We start from the raw sequence: 22541 nt of genomic DNA, 5'->3' as shown, positions 1-22541 counted from the left end.
ACTTTTCCAAATTATGGGCAGTACTGCTAAATAAATCTAATCTGTACATATAAGAGCTATCAGAAATGATAAAGAAAATGACCAAATTAAGAAAACTATTATGTTCTTGGAAAAAATATCAACCTGATATCAAACTGTATACTAAACTGAAATACTGAGAAACAACAGCAAGGTCTAACTTCTATATTTGTACAAGTGTACTGAGCTGCCATTTAATATTCTCCCTTCTATTATCATTTCACTAAACTAAGCTATAAGCTTAGTTTAAGCTATAAGCCCCCAGAGCATGAAGTGTCAAAACTAGAATAATAGTTATAGGATGTACTATTTAGTTCATGAAATTGATGCTCTTCGTAACACATCCATACAGAGCTTGACTTTTCTGAAAAATAAGCAATAGTGGAATGCACAAGAAAGTTTTAAAACTGAGTTTATTTTTTATTTTATTTTATTTTGGGGGCTGTGTGGAGGGACAGGGGGGTGCAGAGAGAGAATCTTAAGTGGACTCTAACCCAAAGTGGAGGCCAATGCTGGGCTCGATCTCACAACCCTGAGTGCCAAAATCAAAAGTCAGATGTTTAATTGACTGAATCACCTAGGTACCCCATATTGAGTTTAAACTGTAACTGAGAGGAGGATGCAATAGTATCTCCTATGTCACATATTCCTCCTACAGTATGATTTTGACCCTCCTCTCATTCAGTGGTGTAGGGTCTATGTTTCTGCTCCTTAAACCTGGGTGGAGCTCTGTGGCTGCTTAGGCCACCTGTATACCAAAAGTGATGCAACATTACTTTTAAAGCTAGATCATGAGAATGTCATGCATGTCTGCCTTACTCTCCTGGGACATTTGCTCATAGACTCAGCCACCATGCTGTGAGGAAGCCTAAATTAGCCCACGTGGAGAGAATGGAGAGACAGTGGAGAGACCATATGCAAAGGCTACATGAAGGTATTCCAATTGATAGTCTAGCAGAAGTCCTGGCCAAAACCCAGCCCCATAAGTAATGGAACAGAAACAAGCCATTCCCACAGTATCCTATCCCAATGCCTAAATCACAGAAATCTGTGAGCATAGCCAGTGGCTGTTTCATGCCAGTAAGAAAGATGATTTTTTTTTTATGCAGCAAAAGATAACCTGAAAGAGAGGGTAAAGAAAATATCTCTGGGACTATTTAAAGCATGGTTTCATTTGCAATAGGATACAACTCTGGGTTAAGTGGGAAACAAATGCAACAAAGTGACCAGCTTGGCATGTAGCCTACTAGCCAGGCAGCATGGAGCTGCTCTTTCTGGGAAAAGCAACAACTATAACTATAAATGAATAGAAGACAACTAACCCAAATTACATAGGTGGCAGTCCAAGAAACTATGAGATACTTTATGAGATATCATGATTACTACTCATCAATCACAAACAATAGGCATTGAGAATTTCATGTCTTCTCAGTGTGAACAGGACTGCTATTACTAAATCTGCCATTTATTCCACACCTATGCACAAACTAGCATCATTAACTGTACACACATGTTATCTTAGAAATACTGAAGTCAAGTTTGTTTGGGTACACTAAGAAAAAAATTGTGCTAAAAATACTTATTTTGGATACCACAAATTTCCCTAGTTTGAAAAAATCTTAATGTGGCATATTTTTAAAACAGAAATAAGGGGGAAAACCCCACAAAAGCCATTTGTTGTATTACCCCTTAGAGATAAATATTGTTAATATTTTGATTATTTTCCTTTCTGTCCTTTTCAATGCATATAAAAAGTCTATCATCTCAAAATGAAGTTCATATGCCATGTATAGTTTTTATCTTTTTTATACAAAAGGTTACTGTGAGCATTCTCCTACGTCCTTTCAATATTTTTAAAGACATTATTGTAGAGATAAGTTTTTAAAAATATTTTATTATTTGTTTATTATTTTTAAAGGTTTTATTTATGTATTCATGAGAATCACAGAGAGAGGCCAAGACACAGGCAGAGGGAGAAGCAGGCTCCACACAAGGAGCTTGATGCAGGACTTGAACTCGGAAATCCGGGATCACCCACTGAGCCAAAGGTAGACGCTCAACCGCTGAGCCACCCAGGCGTCCCTATATAGATAAGTTTTAATGGCTATATAACAAGTACATTTATTTGGATATTGTGAGCATTCTCCTATGTCCTTTCCATATTCTTTCAAGCATTATTGTATAGGTAAGTTTTAATGGCTACATAACAAGTACATTTATTTGTTACAATTTATTTGATCATTCCCTTATTTTGCACAATTACCATTTTGTAGTTTTTGCTATTACAGATAACATTGTGATGAACACCTGCATAGGGAAATGAACTTTTTTTTTTTAAAAAGATTTTATTTATTTATTCATGAGAGACACAGAGAGAGGCAGAGACACAGGCAGAGGGAGAAGCAGGCTCCATGCGGGAAGCCTGATGCGGGACTCGATCCGAGGACTCCAGGATCACATCCTGGGCCTAAGGCAGGAGCTAAACCAGTGAGCTACCTGGGCGTCCGGGGAAATGAACATTTCTTGATGAAGTCTAATTGCTTTCTAGAAAGGTGTGGCAAGTTACATGCGACCAGCAGTATGAAAGAGTCATCAATAAAACGTCACCAGCGTCATGTTTCTTAAAATCCAAGTTATATATTTTACAGATGTAAGATGTCACAACATAGAATAAGAAATGTTTTGGGGTGCCTGTTTGGTTCAGTCAATAGAGTATGCGACTCAATCTCAGGGTTGTGAGTTGGAGCCCCAGGTTGGGTGGAGATTACTTAAAAATAAAATCTTAAAAAATAAAGAGATGTTTTAGTAAGTAACTTCTGATATTGAATTCACGCTAATATAATTTAGATAAAAGCTTAAGTTTTATTTGAAAAATAAAGAATATAATTACTGGTGCCTTCAACAGAAGGACGACCAATAAAATATATGTTGAAACTGAAGTAATAAATGAATAAATCAAATGAAAAATTCAATTATCATCTTCTTAAAAAGTTGGGATACTTGAATTCTAAGCCTCATTTATCACTGTCTGCAACTCTAGGTAAATTTAAAAATTTTTTCCTAACTCATTTTCTTAGTGTCTATAAATGATAAAACAATTAGTATCTCTTTCTATTTCACAAGGATGTCAGTAAAATAAAAAAAGAAGGAAATATAACACAATACTTTAAAAACAAAATCTCTGAAATCAAATTGTTTAGGTGTCAATTCTTGGCTCTGTCACTTATTAGCTGTGTGACCATAGGGCAATTCGTTAATTTGTCAGTTTTCTCAACTGTAAAATAGGGATGATAATAGCTTATACAATTGTTGTGGAGATTAAATGAGAAAATCCATGTTAAATCACTTAGAATCCTGCTTGACAAATAGTAAGTGGTCGATAAACATTCAATGATAATTATTTATGTATGTAAAATTTATGCATAGGTAAAGTAACTTGTTTTAAAGATCTACTTGGCAGATCATTTAAATCTCAGGTATTCTGGGATGTCTGAGTGGCTCAGCAGTTGAGCATCTGCCTTCAGCCCAGGGCGTGATCCTCACGTCCCGGGATGGAGTCCCACATCAGTCTCCCTGCATAGAGCCTCCTTCTCCCTCTGCCTAGGTCTCTGCCTCTCTCTTTGTGTCTCTCATGAATAAATAAATAAAATGTTAAAAAAAAAAAAAACCTCAAGTATTCTGAATTCAAAATCAACACAATGGAAAAACATAGAGCTATACATTCTCTCTAATTTTTAGAGCCTGAAATAACTATGAAACAAGGTATATCAAAAACAAAATATAGTATCAACAAAAATAACTTTTTTTAAGAGAGTGGGAGAGAGAATTTTAAAGGCTCCACATCTAGCATGGTGCCTGATGTGGGGCTCGATTTCATGACCCTGAGATCATGACCTCTGATGATATCAAGACTGTGACACCAACTGACTGAGCGATCCAGGTACCCCCCAAATAACTTTTCTTAAAGAGATATTTCTTTCTGTGGTTCTTCACTTCACTGGATCCCTTTCACCCATCAAATCTTAGTTCAAATGTCTGCTCCTCAGATCACTTAAGCCCTCACTTATTTAAATTATCTTATAATATACCACATAGTTTTCACACTCTAGTACTTTATTATTATGTGTGTCTTCCCACCATAATGTAAACTCAATGATGGAAGAAGCTCAGTCTTTTCTGTCACTATGAATACACTCAGTTCAGACACTCAATGAATATCTGATGAATGACCAACAAATTAATGATATAACAGATAATTAGGTACTGAAAGAGTTGGGATAGAGGCTACAAAACTTAAAGATGGCCTGCTAGATTTAGCCTTCTCATTTTTATCACAACCAACAGTTTAAAAATACATTTTTTATCAAGACTGAATAAGCACATTTACCCACATAACTAAAGGAATTTTCAGACAAAAATACTATGCTTACTACATGTGATGTATTCTGAGATTTTTATTCTATTATATTCCTTTTCATTAAAAATAATTACTGCAGCCCACTAAACTGATTTTATATCAATTATATAAAGACTTAAAGTGTAAAAAACACTGCTCAAGGTCAGAGGTTATTAAGCTCTTATCTGAAAGGTATGTTTAAACAAATGCATGGAAAGGAAGAAATAAAAGTATCTGATCACAGATGACATGATTACCTATGTAGAAACTCTGAAAGAATTGGAAAAAAAAAAAAAAAGAACTCTACTGGAACTAATATGCAATTATAGCAAGGCTGTAGGATACAAGGTTAATATACAAAAGAGAATTGCTTTCCTATATACTAGCAGTGAACAAGTGGAATTTGAAATTAAAAACAAAACGCTATTCACATTAGTGAAATCTAACAAAATATATACAAGATCTATATGAGGAATATAAGGAAATCAAGGAATAACTAAATGAAGAGAGATTCTATGTTCATAAGTAGGAACACTCAATTTGCAACAGACATATCTGATAAAAGATTATACCTAAAATACACAAAGAACTGTTGAAGCTCAACAATAAAAAAAACTAACAACCTGGTTAAAAACCTCTCCAAAGGAAGATCTACATATTGCACATACACATATGAAAAGATGCTCCAAATCATATGTCATCAGGGAAATTTAAATTAAAACAATGAGATACCAGTAAACATCTTTTAGAATGGCCAAAATCTGGAACACTGACAATACTCAATGTTGATGAAGATGTAGAGCACCACAAGAATTCTTACCTGCTGGTGGGAATCAAGATGGGACAGCAATTTTGGAACGTAGTTTGTATTTACTTTTGTAAAAAATTGCCACTTTTACCATAAGATCTAGCAATCATGTTTCTTGGTTAATTACCCAAAGGAGTTAAAAACTTATGTCCACACAAAAGCCTACACATGGATAATTACAACAACTTTATTCCTAACTGCCAAAAATTGGAAGCAATCAAGATGTCCAGGTGAATGGATAAATAAACTGTAGTACATCCAGACAATGGGATATTATCCAGCACTAAAAAGGAATGATCTTTCTACCTGTCAAAAACATGGAAGAACCTTAAATGCATATTACTAGGTGAAGGAAGCCATTCAGAAAGGGCTATATACTATATGATTCCAACTATATGACATTCTGAAAAAGGAAAAATTATGGAGACAGTAAAATTATCAGGTTTCCAGAGTTTGGGAGTGGTGGAAGGGATGAACAAGTGCAAAAGAAAATTCTTAGGGCAGTGAAAATACTCTATGATACCATATTGATGGATATATACCAATATAAATTTGTCTAAACTCTTAGAATGTACAACACCAAGAGGGAACCATAATGTAAGCTGTGGATTTTGGGTGATTATGATGTGTCAGTGTAGGTTTATCAGTTCTAACAAATATATCACTCTGTGTGGGATGCTGTTAAGAGGAGAAGCCCTGCATGTGTAGGTGCAGGGTGTATATAGGAAATCTCTGTACCTTCCCCTCAATTCTGCTGTGAACCTAAAACTGCTTTGAAAAAAAAAAAAAAAGAAAAAAATCTTAATTAAAAAAAAAGAGCATGCAGTTTTGTATATGTGAATTTGACAGTAAGGTAGGATGTCACAGTTTTCAGATTCATGAAGAGTTTCCTGTCCCCTTAAATTTAAGGGCTTCTACTATCATACATTCATTATTATTTGTAAAGCACTACACAAAAAATATGTATTAAAAAGTGGTTTAACATAGAGATAACAGTATATGATAGAAAAGAACACTGATTCTAGTCTGAGAAGGCTCAAATTCAAATACTGGATTTATCATTTACTAACTCTGCAACGTTGTACAAATTACCGTATCTATCAGCCTCAGTTTTCTCATCTGGAAAGTAGATGAACATCTACTTCATGGGGTTAAGTAAAAAAAAAAAAAAAAAAAAAAAAAAAAAAAAATATATATATATATATATATATATATATATATATATATATATATATATAAAACAGCCATTATAAAGCCATAGATAAAATACAATCTTAAAGCACAATTAAATTACAAAAATAGATTATTCATGTGTATACAGAAATTATATTCCAAAAACTTACTTTTCCTTATAGCTAACACTGCTGTATAGGAATAATTATAACATGTTCTTCTAAGTATGAATTTGTCAATTCAATAAATGTACCAAGTATCTTCCCCATATAAAACGTCAGTGAAAAAATGATTTAGCAAGAACAAACTGATGGTTTCCAGGAGGGGGATATGGGTGGGGATATGGATGAAGCAGGTGACGGGGATTAAGAAATGCACTTGTCATGATGTGCACTGGGTGATGGACAGAGTTGTTGAATCACTATATTGTAAACCTGAACTAATCTAACACTGTATGTTAACTAGAATTAAAAACTTAAAAAAAAAATGCCTTAGCAGAAGTATAATTACTCCCCTCACTCCCATGATTGCAATAATTTTATAGCCTTTTAGCCAATGTTCCTCACATCACTTAGCTGCCTGTTGCAGAGTGGTGTGGCTGCATTGGGATTCTGCTTATTTCCTGCTTTTAAAGCTGCATCTCTTCTTGCTTGCTCAAGCAGAACTCTTGCTCTTTCTTTAAGTTCTTCTTGTCTTGATAACATTCGATGCTTAAAAGCAAAAATATAGAATTAGGAACTCAAAAAATAAAAACATATAATCTATATTTATAAACTAATCAATGGTTTTATTATTTGCCAAAATAATAGAGATCAGGAATAAGACTGTAGTTTTATGAGATTACTTAAAGAAAATATTAGTGCTGACTAGAAACTATAGAAAATCTTGACATATAGGAAATATATCTTTACTACCTAAAACTGGATTACATTTAATTTCCATTTTTACTAGAATATATTCCCATAAAGCATAATATATATTATATACATTCTTCATATTTGCTAATCACAGTATAACCTGGCAAAGACATTTTTTAAAAATTTTATTTCTTATGGTCTTATAGGACTGATAAGTTGTCTTCCAAATTGGCATGTTGAAAGATACTGAAATCTGTGACAATAATCCTTTAAATACTTAACAATTAACATTTATAGAAAATTCAAAACTATCATATTTTGTTTAAAAAAAAATAAAATTGGTTTTCTCCATTGCTCACTTACCTTACAACAAAATAATTAACAACAACAGAATTGGAAGAGTATTTTCTTGGATTAATTTGTAATCTTACAATATATTTTCAGGTAACAATAGGTAATGACCACCAATGGAAATCAGTTCTTAAATGAGAATACTAATTCAAAACACAAATATCCATAATGTTTATAGTTCAAATTCCTTTTTTCTTCCAAAAAATAGTCAACTTCTGGCTTTAGATGGCTATTACTATTACTCTGATATTTAATTTCTTTTACTTCTCTGTCATTGTATAGGTTTGGTTCAATTTTAAGTAGCATTCATGCTCAAGGAAGAGGTAATAAAGAGTAAGCATATTACTTTATTTGGTATAATGTAAAATCTAAAAAAAAATCGTTATTTTCAGATATCAAGATTTTTACATTTTAATATAACTATTTTAAATTCTTTCCTGCAGTCTTAACCAAGGAAAAAAAATTTTTTTTAATAATTTTTTAAAATTATTAAAAAAAATTTTTTTAAATTTTAGGCAATACATAACTGCAGTTCAGTGGCTTTTACTATATTCACAAGGTTGTGAACCATCAACATTATCTAATTCCAGAACATTTTCATCACCCAAGGTTTTAAGAGGATTAAACAAAACTTCTTCACTTAATAGATATAATTGAAATATATAAGTGATAATGATAGATTTTTTGTCATGTTGATAGGATATAATAGAACAGAATTGGTCACTTCATTTAAACTGGTTACAAATCAACACTTTCTCAAAACCAGACCAGATTAATTAAATGAATACTGAATTTGCAGTCAAGACAGCAGGCTGTTAATCCTTCTTCCACTAATAGTAAGTAATGTAACATTGAACGGGTCACTTAAAAGCTATACTGTATTCCATTACATGACACTTAAAAACCTTGGAGTAAGACAGACCTTGGTTCAAATACTAAATACATCACTTAATTGTGGACAAATTACTCAATCTCCCTAAGCCTAAATTTTCTCATTTATAAAATGGGGCTAAAAATAGATCAATTCTCATATGGATAAAGATTAAGTAAAATAGAGTAATGTCCTGAGCACTAGATTAAATGTTAACTATTATATTTTTAAAAATATCTCAATTGCCTCGTGTTTAAAATGAGGGGAGATCATTTTTAAAATCCCACTAGCTCTAAAATTGGTGATTAAAAAATAATAATAAAATAAAATTGGTGATTAGAGTATAACATCCTTAAGACCCCACTGGCTCTAAATTTCAGGAGTCCACCACGTTTAGGGATCCTAGTTAGTTACACAGAAAGACTGTGTAAGACTGCTTTGGTCTTAAGAGCACATAAAAGCAAACTTTTTTTTTTAATTGTAAATGTGATTCATATTTATTACAAAATTTTAGACAATACATAAAAAAGAAGAAAAATAAAAATAGGGGATCCCTGGGTGGCGCAGCGGTTTAGCGCCTGCCTTTGGCCCAGGGCGCGATCCTGGAGACCCGGGATCGAATCCCACATCAGTCTCCCGGTGCATGGAGCCTGCTTCTCCCTCTGCCTATGTCTCTGCCTCTCTCTCTCTCTCTCTGTGTGACTATCATAAATAAATAAAAAAAATTAAAAAATAAAAAAAATAATAAAAATAATCAGAGGCATCATGCTCCCTGATTTCAAACTATATCACAAAGCTATAGCAATCAAAACAGTATGGTACTGGCATAAAAACAGACAACATAGATCAACAGAACAAAATAGAGGGCACAGAAATAAATCCAAACATATATGGTCAATTAGTTTACAACTAAGGAGCCAAGAATATACAATGGGGAAAGGACAGTCTCTTCAATAGTGTTGGGAAAACTAGACAGTTACATGCAAAAGAATGAAACTGGATGCCTTACACTATATACAAAAATTAACTCAAAGTAGATTAAAGATTTGAACATATGACCTGAAACCATAAAACTCCTAGAAGAAAACACTGGTAAGCAACTTGACAACGGTCTTGGTGATGATTTTTCTGGGTTTGATACCAAAAGCAAAGGCAACAAAGAAAAAAATAAACAATGGGACTACATTAAATTAAAAAGTTTCTGCGGAATGAAGGAAAACACCCACAAAATGAAAAGGACTCTACTGTATGGGAGAAAATATTTGCAAATCATGTATCTAGGAAGGAGTTAATATCCAAAATATATAAAGAACAGACGACTCAACAGTAATCCAGTTAAAAAATGGGCTGAAGATTTGAATAGACATTTTTCCCAAAAAAGACCATGGGTACATGAAAAGATGCTTAACATCGCTAATTATTAAGGAAATGCAAATTAAAACCACAAAGAGATATTACCTCACACCTGTTGGGATGGCTATTATAAAAAAGGACAAGGAATTATAAGTGTTGGTGAGGATGTAGAGGAAGAGAACCCTTGTACACTGTTGGTGGGAATGTAAATTGGTGCAGCCACTGTGGAAAACAGGATGGAGATTCCTTAAAAATTTTAAAGATAGAAATACCCTATGATCCAGAAATTCCACTTCTGGGTATTTACCTGAAGAAAGCAAAAACACTAATTCAAAAAGACGTATGCACTCCATGTTCGCCTCAGCATTATTATTTTTAAAGGTTTATTTATTTGAGAGAGAGAGAGAGAACACGAACACATGTGTATACTCCCGTGCTCGAGTTGGGGAAGAGTGGAAGGAGAGAATCTAAGCAGATTTCCTGCTGAGGGCGGAGCCCAACACAGGGCTTGATCTCATAACCCATGAGATCACCACCTGAGCTGAAACCAAGAGTCAAACATCCAACTGACTGAGCCACCTATGCACCAGCTTCAGCATTACTTGCAATAACTACGATATGGAAACAATCTAAGTGTCCACTGATGGATGAGTGGATAAAGAAATTGTGATACACACACACACACACACACATACACACACACACTCTCAGGGTACATCAGTCAGCCATAAAAAGGAATGAAATCTTACTATTTGTGACAACATGCATGGATCTTGAGGGCACTATGCTAAGTGAAATAAGTCAGACAAAGATGAATACCATATGAGAGATACAGATATATAAAGGTCATCATCACATGTATTAGCTACTCAAATGGGCAACATTATGACTCTAAGTCTATATAGCCATATTAAGTTATCAAGTTTCCTCTCAGAAATCTAATACTATTAGCTACTAGATGTACTATTATTTTATGAAGTACTAAGGAAGAAAAAACATTGTCAAACTATAACATACTATCTAAGTAGCATCTTGATTTCAGAGAAGTTAAAATGCAAAAAAAATGCATATATTAGCACTGATGAAAAATAGTATGTAAAAGAAAAAACATTTCTTTTTTATTGTTCAAAGTTAGCTGCTAAAACTGCCCAATTTTAAAAAACTATAAAATACTGAAGTCACATTACAATTTTTTGTCAGGCAGTACTTCTGACAAAAAACAACAAACTTTTAACTTCACCCTAAACAAAATTCTGACCATTAAGCCAATGGACAATAAACAAACACATACATAGACAAATAGATACCATCTCTATCATCCTGTGGATTTACTATACATCATTTAAACCTCCTGAATAGCTCAAAGTATGATAGAGTTTTAGAGCTAAAAAGACTCTTAGAGATTATTTCACTTAACATATGTGGAAAATCAGATTAAAAGAATTCAAATGGCTAATTAACATGTCACACTGGTAATTATTAGTAGAGCCAACAAAAGAATCCAGGTATACTGATTCCCAGTCCAAAGTATTCTTAATTTTTAAACATTAATCAATTTCTAGATTTAACTAAATACATTTACCTTTAAAATCTGGGTCATAAGAAAAATCTGTACTGAGTAATACTTTCAACTTAGGCTCACCAAATTCTGCAGTTGTTAATCACTGGATGTTTCTTGATTATCTGTTGTGTATGGACACTCTGATGACTTGAAAACTTTGCTATCCTAAAAGTTAAAGTACTTAGAATCTGTAATTTGAGACTTTTTATTAGAACAGGGGCTTACTTTTTTAGCTACTGTATTTCTTTGATTTGAAGATGCATGTTTTTTCCTAACACCTCTGAAAACTTAAAATTGATGACATCTTATAATCTTTGTCAGCCAGGTGGTAGTCAAGACAGCCATCAAGGCCTACATATACATTTGCTTGATATTTCAGGTGGCAAGACTGCAATTCCTTTCTTTTTTTTTTTTATACTTTGGCACGCTGATTTCTTTTTTAAAAATTTTATTTAAATTCAATTAATTAACATATAATGTATTACTGGTTTCAGAGGAGAGGTCAGTGACTCACCAGTCTTAAATAATACGTAGTACTCATTACATCACGAGCCCCCCCTTAATGTCCATCACCCAGTTACCCCATCCTTCTACCCTCCTCCTCTCTAGCAACCCTCGATTTGTTTCCTATGATTAAGAGTCTCTTATGGTTTGTCTCCCTCTCTGATTTCATTTTACTTTTGCCTCTCTCCCCTTATGTTCCACTGTTCTGTTTCTTAAATTCCACATATGAGTGAGATCGTATGATAATTGTTTTCCTCTGATTGACTTATTTCGCTTAGCATAATATCCTCTAGTCCCATCCAGGGTAACTGATGTTTCAGTTAACAACCATTTGAGTAGTAATTGAAAATGGAATATAACTCCAGGTTATTGTCTGAAAATCTTACCTTGAGACCTTCCTTTTTCAAAAGATTTTATTTATTTGAGAGAGAGAGAGCACAGAGGGAAAGGGAGAAACAGACTCCCCACCAAGCAGAGAGCCAGACATGGGGCTTGATCCCAGGACCCTGAGATCATAACTCAAGCCAAAGGCAGACACCCAACTGACTGAGCCACCCAGGGACCTCAGGACCTTCTGATAAGGTCAAGAAGATGTTACTATCAATGAGTATTACTGATAACACCAGAGACAACTGTAAAAAATGTAATTCAGAAGTTCTCAAAATTTTGGTCTCAGAACTCCCACAGGTGATTAAAAATTACTGAGGATCTCAAAAGGCTCTTGTTTATGTCGGTTATATCTACTTATCACTTTGGAAATTAAAACACAGAAATGTTGAAAATTGCTTATCCATTCCTTTAGAAATACTATAATAGGGGCAGCTGGGTCGTTCAGTCAGTTAAGCAGCTGCCTTCAGCTCAGGTCATTGATCTTGGGGTCCTGGGATTGAGGCCTGCATCAGGCTCTGGGCTCAGCAAGAAGTTTGCTTTTCCCTCTCCCTCTACTCTTCCCCCCACCCTGAATTGTACTCTCTCTCAAATAAATAAATAAATAAATAAATAAATAAATAAATAAATAAATAAATAAATATCTTTTTAAAAAACCCTATAAATCCATGAGAAGTTAACATATTCTTTTTTTGTTGTTGTTTTTAAAATTTTATTTATTTATTCACGAGAGACACACACAGAGAGAGAAAGAAGCAAAGACACAGGCAGAGGGAGAAGCAGGCTCCATGCAGGGAACCTGACGTGGGACTCGATCCTGGGTCTCCAGGATCACGCCCTGGGCTGAAAGCGGCGCTAAACCGCTGAGCCACCTGGACTGCCCATGTTAACATATTCTAACAAAATTACTTTAAAAAATAAGTGAGAATGGCATTATTTTGTGTTTTTTGGAAATCTCTTTAATATCTGGCTTAATAGCAGGCAACTGGATTCTCACATCAACTTTTTTTTAAAAGATTTTATTCGTTTGACAGAGAGAAAAAGCACAAGTAGACAGTAGGCAGAGGGAGAGGGAGAAGCAGGCTCCTCACTAAGCAGAGAGCCTGACGTGGGGCTTTGTCTCAGAACCCTGGGATCATGACATGAGCCAAAGGCAGACCCTTAACAGACTGAGTCACCCAGGCGCCCGTCATATTTACTTTTGTATTCAATCTTTTGAGATCTCAGAAAACACCACTGTACATTTGTGAGAGAACAAAAGTGAAGAAGATAAATAAGGTTCTATTATTACTATGAAAGTAGCTTCAACTTTGGGGGCTCTCTGAAAGAGGTTAGGAGAGCCTCAGACGTCCCCAGATCATACTGAGGACCACTGCTGTAACATCATGCTTTTGATGGCACAGAGGACAACACTGCCTGGAAAAAACAGGAATACCAACAATTCCAAATCAAAAAGTGATCAGAAGAGTTGGATTTTAAATTCTAATTCTAAAGAATTATACCTTAAACAATTTTACTTAAACTCCTTTTTTATGCATACGTAAGAGTGTTATATGATTAAAAAAATCCATGCTTGAATAAGTCTAAAAGAATTTGTTCAATATGTATAAAATAAAAATTCTAGGGATGCTTGGATGGCTCAGTGGTTGGGCCTCTGTCTGCCTTTGGCTCAGGGCATGATCCTGGGATCCCGGATTGGGTCCCACATCGGGCTTCCTGCATGGAACCTGCTTCTACCTCTGCCTATGTCTCTGCCTCTCTCTTTTTCGCTCTGTGTCTCTCATGAATAAAAAAATAAAATCTTAAAAAATAAATAAATAAAATAAAAATTATATGTGATAAGAAAACTATTTATCATAATTTACTGGCAGTGTTTTTCTTTCTTTTTGGTACCTAAAATAATGGTATGTCTTATAATTTATGGTGCCAGAGATTCAATTAAATATAGTAAATATTTGTATAAAAATCTGTGTCATTTTCCTCTTGTGGGGAGGAATCTGGATATTACTGGAATTTTTAAACACAAGTAATGATGGGACTGAAAACACTAATATAACTAAAATATTTGAAGAAAATATTCTAAATGGGAAATATATAATTTAGCACTACACATTTTCAGAAAGTATTCCTACTAAATGGAATAGTGAAATATCTCTGACTTTATTCTTACAGTGAAATATTCTGTTTTTATAGGTAAATAATATTTGGATTTGAAAAACTGACATTCTTTATTCTAGAATGTTCAAATTTGGATTTATTTGTAGGCTTAAAATATTATAAACTTTAAATGAAGTGCAGGTATAGTTTAGGTTTTTCTATAATGGGTAATTATACTTTACCTTTAACCATTTGTAGCATTTGAAAGTGCTCTATAAAATATAAAAACCCCTCAGAATAACTATTTACTGAATATAGGTATTCGTCATTCTAATTCACTTACCTGGACTGTTTTAGTGGAATGATCTGCATGATTTAAAGTGGTTCTGTCAGTATCTGGATCAGACTCTGTCTGCCTCAGGGAAGTTCGTTTTTTCTTTGTAAGGTCTGCATCTCTATTGTATGAGTATCCAAGTTTGGAAGTGGGAGATAAACTTGGTTTTTTGATAGGTGATTCAGGATCTGATCTGCATTCTAAGGGTCTGGAATTCTCTAATTTTTCTTTCTCCAAGTTTTTACTAATGTCTAGAGTCTGAAGCTTTTGTTCCTCTGTCTCCTCATAAATAAAGGGTGGAGACACATCCTTCTTCTTATCACTAACATAGAAGTCACTTAATTCTAAAGTCTCAGCTTTCAGTAGTCTCTTCTTGCCTAACAAAACTTGTGCGTGGGTTGAATCTGTATTGTAATATATTCCAGGATCATCAGATCCTGAAGTCCTTCCAGAGCTCTGCTGGGACTTTTGGGGTTCTGTGTCACTTTTAGTCCTGCGACAGTACGGGGAGGCTGTGCTTGGACTAAGATGATCATCAGGAGTCTGATGTTCACTTTCTGACTCTCCAACCCCACTATCATTTACAAATACAGAGTCATCTTGCGATAAGAAGTCTACTGCTCCACTGGTAGGCTGCTGTAGTTCAGGCTCCCGTTTCAGATCACTAAGCTCTGCGTAGAACTTTTCCTGATCAACAGAACTGTTTGTATCTGTTTCATAATTTCCAACTTTGTATGTGCTTTTACTGCTGTTCTCCTCTATCTGGACAACATTCAGTTCTTGGCCACTGAAATGTGCTCTGATTTGATAGAGATAAGTCATAACAGTCAGTTTGTCAGGAATTGCCAGTAAGACCATGTCAGAAGGTTCCAATAACCGGGAAATTCCTATGCTGGCAAATCCATCATATGCCTTCAAAGAAAGGAAAAACAAAGATATACTGAATAATTCAAACAATCCATACATTTTAAAAACAGCAAAAGAATAGATATTATCTAGACAGACTTGATGAACATTTCACAATATATTGAATCATTATGTTGTACACCTATAACCTATATGATGTTATATGTCATTTATACTTTAATTAAAAAGTTATAAAAATAAAGTTTAGTTACCATTAAAAGAAAGCAAAATTTTAATGGATTTTGTTGTTGTTGTTGGAGGGCATACCATGTTACTGACATTATTGCCACAAGAACAGAACAAAATTTCACATGAGAAATTTCTAAAAGTGGGGTAAGTGCAAGAAAAAAAAAGTTTCTTAATTAATAGCAATTGAAATATTCTTTTCCAATAAAGAAAATAAGCAAAAATTAGAATTAAAACAAAAAGAAATCTTAGAATCAATTTTTAGAAGGAACTAAGGTATAAAGAAATAACAATCTAGAGTTTTATCATTCCTATCAACCTCTTTTTACCATGTTCATATAATTGCAGTGATTTGTGAAGAAAAAATATAGCTACATATCCCCAAAGAACTAACTCCTAGATTACCTGGTATAAAGTATAAGTGTTATTAAAGTCCAGGAATATACAAACATTTTTTAAATGCCCAATTAAGACCGATTTTCATAATGAGTGGAGTGATTGCATTTTCACTACATCCATTTTGGAAAGAATGAAATGTTTTGAGTAGTACAACGTAGTTGAGAATGTGAGGCTGCATTGTATTATTTTTGTTAGCCTTTAAATGACTGTGGCACATCAGGTTTTTCTAGTTTTGAAGAATCAAAGCTGTTTCTCAATTTACAATTAATTATTACCATCCTGAACTAACCCTTGAAAACAGCACTGTGTTGCTAGGAAGCATTAAAAATATGGTTAAAGGTTCAGATATACTCTTGGGAAAGGTAAGGACCCTCTAGCTGTATACTGACTTTGGAATATAAAATGTCTAGACTTTACAATAACCTAGATGTAGGATCATAATGCAAAGCTTTTCTTAAGAGAAAGGTTAGGAAGTTATGTAACAATTTAGAAGGAATTAGTCTTTTGCACTTACATGTTAAAGTGCATTTCTACCTTTGAATTTAATCCTTGTCTCATATTCTTCCTGTAGTTTAATAAATGTTGTGGAATAAGTAAGAAAGAAAATGAAAAATAAATTGCAATATTAAAACCTCTTCAATTTTCACAGCACTATGTTTCATAATATAGGTACCTCAAAATATTTACTCAAGTGAATGGCTCAGTTGGTGTGCATGTTTAGGCCTGTTTGTTATTTTACATGTTTTAGGAAAATTAAAGTCATTTTCCTCCTCATGTGCCTTGACAACCTGATTGACAGACATCAATTGCAGACCATCATGAAAAGCACCACAGGCAGTATTCTAAACATTTCCCAATTATCTAAAACACTGACATACTGGTTAAGATCATATGTCACAGGTAAATACCTTTTTTATTCAGTCCTTTTTACAGACCTGGGAAAATGATTAGCTTCCTCGTGGGGAATCTCCTGTGTTTTGCTTCATGTAGCAATTCATTTTATGCACACTAACTGCACTAAAAAAACATTTAAAAACAAACCGGGTTTTTTACAAGGGAGGTCAAGACTTTATAAAGGAATTTTCCCATAGGTTAACTTCTGCTGTGGTCAATCACCTTTTTAGCTGTTTGTATGTGGAGAAAAAGAAGAGGTCTTTCAAAGAAAATTGTCTTATTCATTCCTAGATATTATTTAATTGGCAAGGAGGAGTCCTTGCCAGTTATGTTATGCATCTGCATGAAACTTAAGACACAGGCTTTGTTTCTTGTGCTGCTTTAAGTTCAATCAAGGGCAGATGGGGTTATCAGGAAGAACTGTGTGAAGCCGGAAATAAATCCGCAGGTAGCAACTGATACTTAATGTAGATATCAGGTAGGAAGTTGGAAAGTGATGAAAAGGCAAGACTGTATTAACAATTATTTATTCAATTGCACAATTAATAGGATCATCTAAATTAAAACCTTTTCAAAAAGACATGATTACCTGCCCTACAAGATCTAATTGAGAAAAATATTAATAGGATATTCTCTATGTAGCAATATGTAAACCCAAGGTATGATCATCATTATTAATTTCCTGAAAAAGTAATGGAAAGAAATGTGACTTACGCCTTTAGGCAAATCTCTGTACTCTTAAAAATACATAGCTGGGTACAATCAACAAGTCTTTTTCAGAATTTCAAACAGTATTTTAAAAAACTTTACTTTAGGGATGCCTAGGTGGCTTAGTGGTTGAGTGTCTGCCTTTGGCTCAAGGCGTGATCCCAGGGTCCCAGAATCAAGTCCCACATCGGGCTCCCCGCAGGGAGTCTGCTTCTCCCCCTCTGCCTTTCTGTGTCTCTTATGAATAAATATTTAAAACAAAACAAAACAAAACTTCATTTTATAAAAATAATAATGGTTTATTTTATAACACTTTTATCTGTGTTTAAATTAACTTAGTATTTTATTCAAATGCAAAAAAATGCAAGCATAGAAATATATCTAAAAATATAATTTAATTGATGAAAAACAGGCTTTCACTTTGAGAGACACAAGTTCTACAAAATTATACAAAAAATAATTCATGAGAAATGATTTACTCTTAATATGCCCACCACAGATGTGATTTCTATAAAGAAAATACACTAAAATTTTAAGATTTACCTTTTTTGGTGGCATACTTCAACTAAAAAAAAAAAACTGACAGTTTTAAAATGTATTTCTCTAGGCCAGCATATGAATTTGTAAATAAAAAAGCATTTTTAATGACAATACAAATTTTTGGATTTAGAGAGCAATAAAAGTAAAAAATCATTGACTTAAATTCTTATCTGCTAGCTGAACTTCTATCAAGGTTCCCTTTATAGATTTTTTAACACTGGTGGTTTAATTATCTAATTTAAAGTAGATTGAAAACTTTAGTCCAGACCAGAGGTTATTAATCACGTTGTTCCATGAATCCTTTTGGTAATGAACCTCTTCTCAGAATAATGCTTTTATGGTTATAAAATACATAGGATTAAAGAAACCAATTATATGAAAAACTATGAAAATATTAATAAAACTGAATTTGAGAAACAGCAATACATGTGCCTTTTGTGACTGTATTAACAACTGTAATTTTGAAGAAGTGATGAGTTTAAAAGATATTTGTAGCTATTACAACTGCAATGTGATATCAAAATATCTAAGATTCTCAAGGTGATAAAGTCTCAGGCATGGCTAATGCTAAAGTGTGCTGCCTAAATTCATAACTGAAGGAAATGCTGAATTTCATTTAAAGAATTAATAAAACAAAATAAAATACATTCTCACCCGATTGTCATGTTCAATAACCCCCTGAATTCTATCCATATGTCCCAGATTAAGAATTCCTATTCTAAGATAACAACATATTTCATTAACTTCTCAGTTGAAGAATTCAATGCAGCACAAAACACACTGAGTACCCACTACATGTTGAGTTAGTGTTTCGCTCTTTTCTCGTATCACAGTACACATTCATAATTATAATGTTGTACCGTGCACTGGGGTAAATAGTTAAGTTAGCCTGTGGCCACAGTCAGCTGGCCCAAGCACTTCTGAAAGCTCAGCCTCACACAGCTACCCTGGAGGCCAAAGGATCAATATCCCCACTGGGAAGCTCTGACCTCAGTATACTAATTAATTATGTGGAAAAACTGTACAGTTTACCAGAAAATGAAAAAAAAAATCCAATGTTCATATCTTTTTGCTTCTAGGAACATATGCATCCTTTTCTTTTATAACTCATTAGGCTCCTGCCCTTATCCCCTCTCAACAGATTTTTCTAAACTCATAATCATTTATGGTGTAATAGCATTGGGTGTACTTTTTAAAAGCTAAATCTTGAATAAAAGCAGTATGCTTCAACAAAAATTTAACAGTTAACGAAGTCCATACACATATTAAAATCGGATGCCAGTCTGGCACTTGTGATCTTTAAAGGCTATGACAACTCAAAGTAAACCATGCATCCTATTTGAACTGCAGGAAGCAGACTACCTTCTGTGAGCTGCAGTTATGACCTCACAAAACAACCTCAGTTTCCCCAAATTAACAAAAGCCAGAGAGGAGTCAAATTTGAAAGTACATATTTTTCTCCTGGGCAATTCTTACCTTTTTGTTGTTCTCCTTAATATCTTGAGGATTCAGAGACTTGTAGTCACTGAGGGAGAAAATGGCACAGTAGGTACATACAGTATTTGATAAAAAAAACAAAAACAAAAACAAAAAAAAACCAGCTGTTTTTAAAACAAACTGAATCTAAAAATGTGACATTCTATAATACCAAAGAGTAACTAGCAATTTCACAGCAATTCAATCAACAAAACTAATAGTGTGGAAAATTAAGGAAATAAATAAATAAATAACAGAAACAGTGATTACATGTTTCATTGCCTGAAGCTTTCCATCTAAAAGAGAAGTTAAGGCAGGGCACCAGAGACCAGGCTTGACAACCAAATTTACCATGAGGTAATCCCTTGTTGTCGACGTACAAAGAGCTACCAGCTTATTTGTCTCATCTCATTTTAACAGCCACACAATTTTCATAATAATTTGAAGTTAGTTCTGTTATAAGATTAAGAAGAAAAAAGTGTTTGCTTTTTTTTAAAGAGAAAAGATTGATTTTAGGCATCAAGAAGGGAGAACTTTTCTTTCTGGCACACATATCTTTTCTCAAAAAGCAAAAGGTGTGGGTAATAAAGAAACATAAAGTCAACTATTTCAGGACATACGTTAAGAAATTATGTTTTTTTTAAAACTATTATTTACAAAATATTTACAGGGAATGGAAAACATTTCTACTTACATCAAATCTGGTCTAAAGTGATGTAATATTGCACAAAAAGATAAACCATTTCTCCACGATGTAGTAAAATTGGTGATTTTCACTCCCCGGTAGTTTTTTGTAACTTCTTTGCACCATACAAGCAATGACTGACTAGCATTTGGCTTTCGCCCCAAAACAGGACTTGGTATAGGACTCGGCTAGAAAAAAAAAAAAGAGAAAAACATTAAAATAATTTAATGGAAGATGAAAATTAACATTAATTGACCTAACTAGATCATTTAAACTCTTTGATGTCAGTTTAGGTCCTTCAAAACTGTCAATTCAAGACAACTGTAACTTCCAAGAAGGAGACATGAATCTTAAGTTATTATCTTCAGTTTTAGCCTATGGCATTTGCCCGACAAGGATGTAGATATGCAAGATTTTAAACTCATACATAAGAACAAGCCAAGAGCTATATTGATGGAAACATTATATTAAAGTATTTAAATACTTAAGTCTGAATATTTGTGTAACTCTTACACCCTAAGAAATTTCCCCCAGTACAAAAATGTACAAATATAGTTCCTTTTTGACTAGATTAAAACTAATGTATCATGAAGTCTAACTGTAGCACAAACTGTTAGCAGTGGAAAGATAAAAAACCTAGTAAGTTTTTTAAATGCAGTAATCATGCATTTTAGAAAGCACAATGATAATCACACTCAGATATTTCTTACATAAATTTAATGATGGCAAAATAGATTTAGAGCTCTTAGCAATAGTCAGGTATTGGTAGCAATAGCACACAATTTAGATTTGCTCAAAGTATCTTTTAATTATCACTGAAAGCTACTTTTGTAGGCCAGTTAGGGGTATGTGTTGTGTGTATGTTAAATCTTAAGCATATTCTTTGTTTTTCCCCTTGTTCATGTACTTAAAACAATGATGACAAAAAAACCCCAAAAACTACATAAGATTTTTATCCTAAACTTTTATTATTCTTACAAACATGTCACTTTCTTTATTGAGTAATGATCACATTTTTTTATTATAACATTAGAGGCTGGTACAACTGAAAACCATTAAGAAAACTACTAAATGTTTCTGGATTTAAAATTTTGCTATCAGTTAAAAGTGCTGGCTATAAACATAAAATAGAAGCCCTCTAAAATAAAGTGAAAGGGGAATGATTATTTACCCCTAATATCACTTAAGTTTAACAAGCAAAACCATTCTTGACACACAGCTTACTTAAGAAAGACCAATGATGCCCCCACTTGACAAAAGCATGTTAGTGCCAAACAATTAAAATCATCAACTCCACGTAATTATGATTATGCATTCACTGCTCCTGTAATAAAACTACTAAGAAACACCAAGGATGTAATTTCTTATTTTTTTTATTAAATTTTTTTAACTGTCAGATTAACCAACTGTTATATAAACAAAACGTGAATCTTGCAAAGTGCTGTTCTTTAAGTAATCACCTATACAAAATAAATGCGGAAAAATTCACAGGCCATAAAATTCAATAAATTTGGATCAAATCTACCTAATATAAAGAAGTAGGTAAAAATGAAATTCCCAATGTAGTAGGGTATTTACTTTAAAAACTATTAAATATCTTTTCATCTAATGGTGACTTTCCACTGTGATTTTCAGATTGTTCTAGTCACTTAACCTGGAAGTAGAGTGGAAAATGGTCTATGGATGAGGCAGGGGATCAATGCACTGGGCACAAACATATTTTTTTCCTTAGACTTTCTATTATTTAAAGGATTGTTTTTTTAAAAATGTTTTTATTTATCAAATTATATTATTAGAGCACTGATTCATTCCAAGTATGAGTAATAAGTACACGGCACAGGTAATCTGCAACTATCATTACACTGATTCATTCCAGTCATCATAAGCACGTACACAGGTAATGTACAAAAGTCATTACCACCATGTTATAATCTATAATGGCTTTCTGTGCTTAAGAAATAGGGAAAATATACCATGTCATTATGATTATGAATATACCCTTGTTTCTAAGAAGGTTCAATATGAAAAGGCTAAAAG

At 33.5% G+C, this 22541-nt stretch overlaps 1 protein-coding gene across 14 annotated transcripts in view; it reads right to left on the bottom strand.

The window, feature by feature from the left end:
• EHBP1 (EH domain binding protein 1) overlaps positions 1 to 22541 on the bottom strand; it is a 345845-nt gene that overhangs the window by 80277 nt on the left and 243027 nt on the right. For all 14 annotated transcript variants that reach the window (XM_077915588.1, XM_077915592.1, XM_077915584.1 and 11 more), the window contains 4 exons: positions 20514 to 20692; positions 19820 to 19868; positions 14720 to 15622; positions 6962 to 7105 (listed from right to left, as the gene is read on the bottom strand). In XM_077915588.1, the coding sequence (XP_077771714.1) occupies positions 6962 to 7105; positions 14720 to 15622; positions 19820 to 19868; positions 20514 to 20692 (1275 nt within the window). The remainder of the gene's footprint in view (positions 1 to 6961; positions 7106 to 14719; positions 15623 to 19819; positions 19869 to 20513; positions 20693 to 22541) is intronic.

Source organism: Canis aureus, chromosome 11 (assembly GCF_053574225.1).
Source record: "Canis aureus isolate CA01 chromosome 11, VMU_Caureus_v.1.0, whole genome shotgun sequence".
NCBI classification, from domain to species: domain Eukaryota; kingdom Metazoa; phylum Chordata; class Mammalia; order Carnivora; family Canidae; genus Canis; species Canis aureus.
This window is presented reverse-complemented; position numbering and strand designations above follow the sequence as displayed.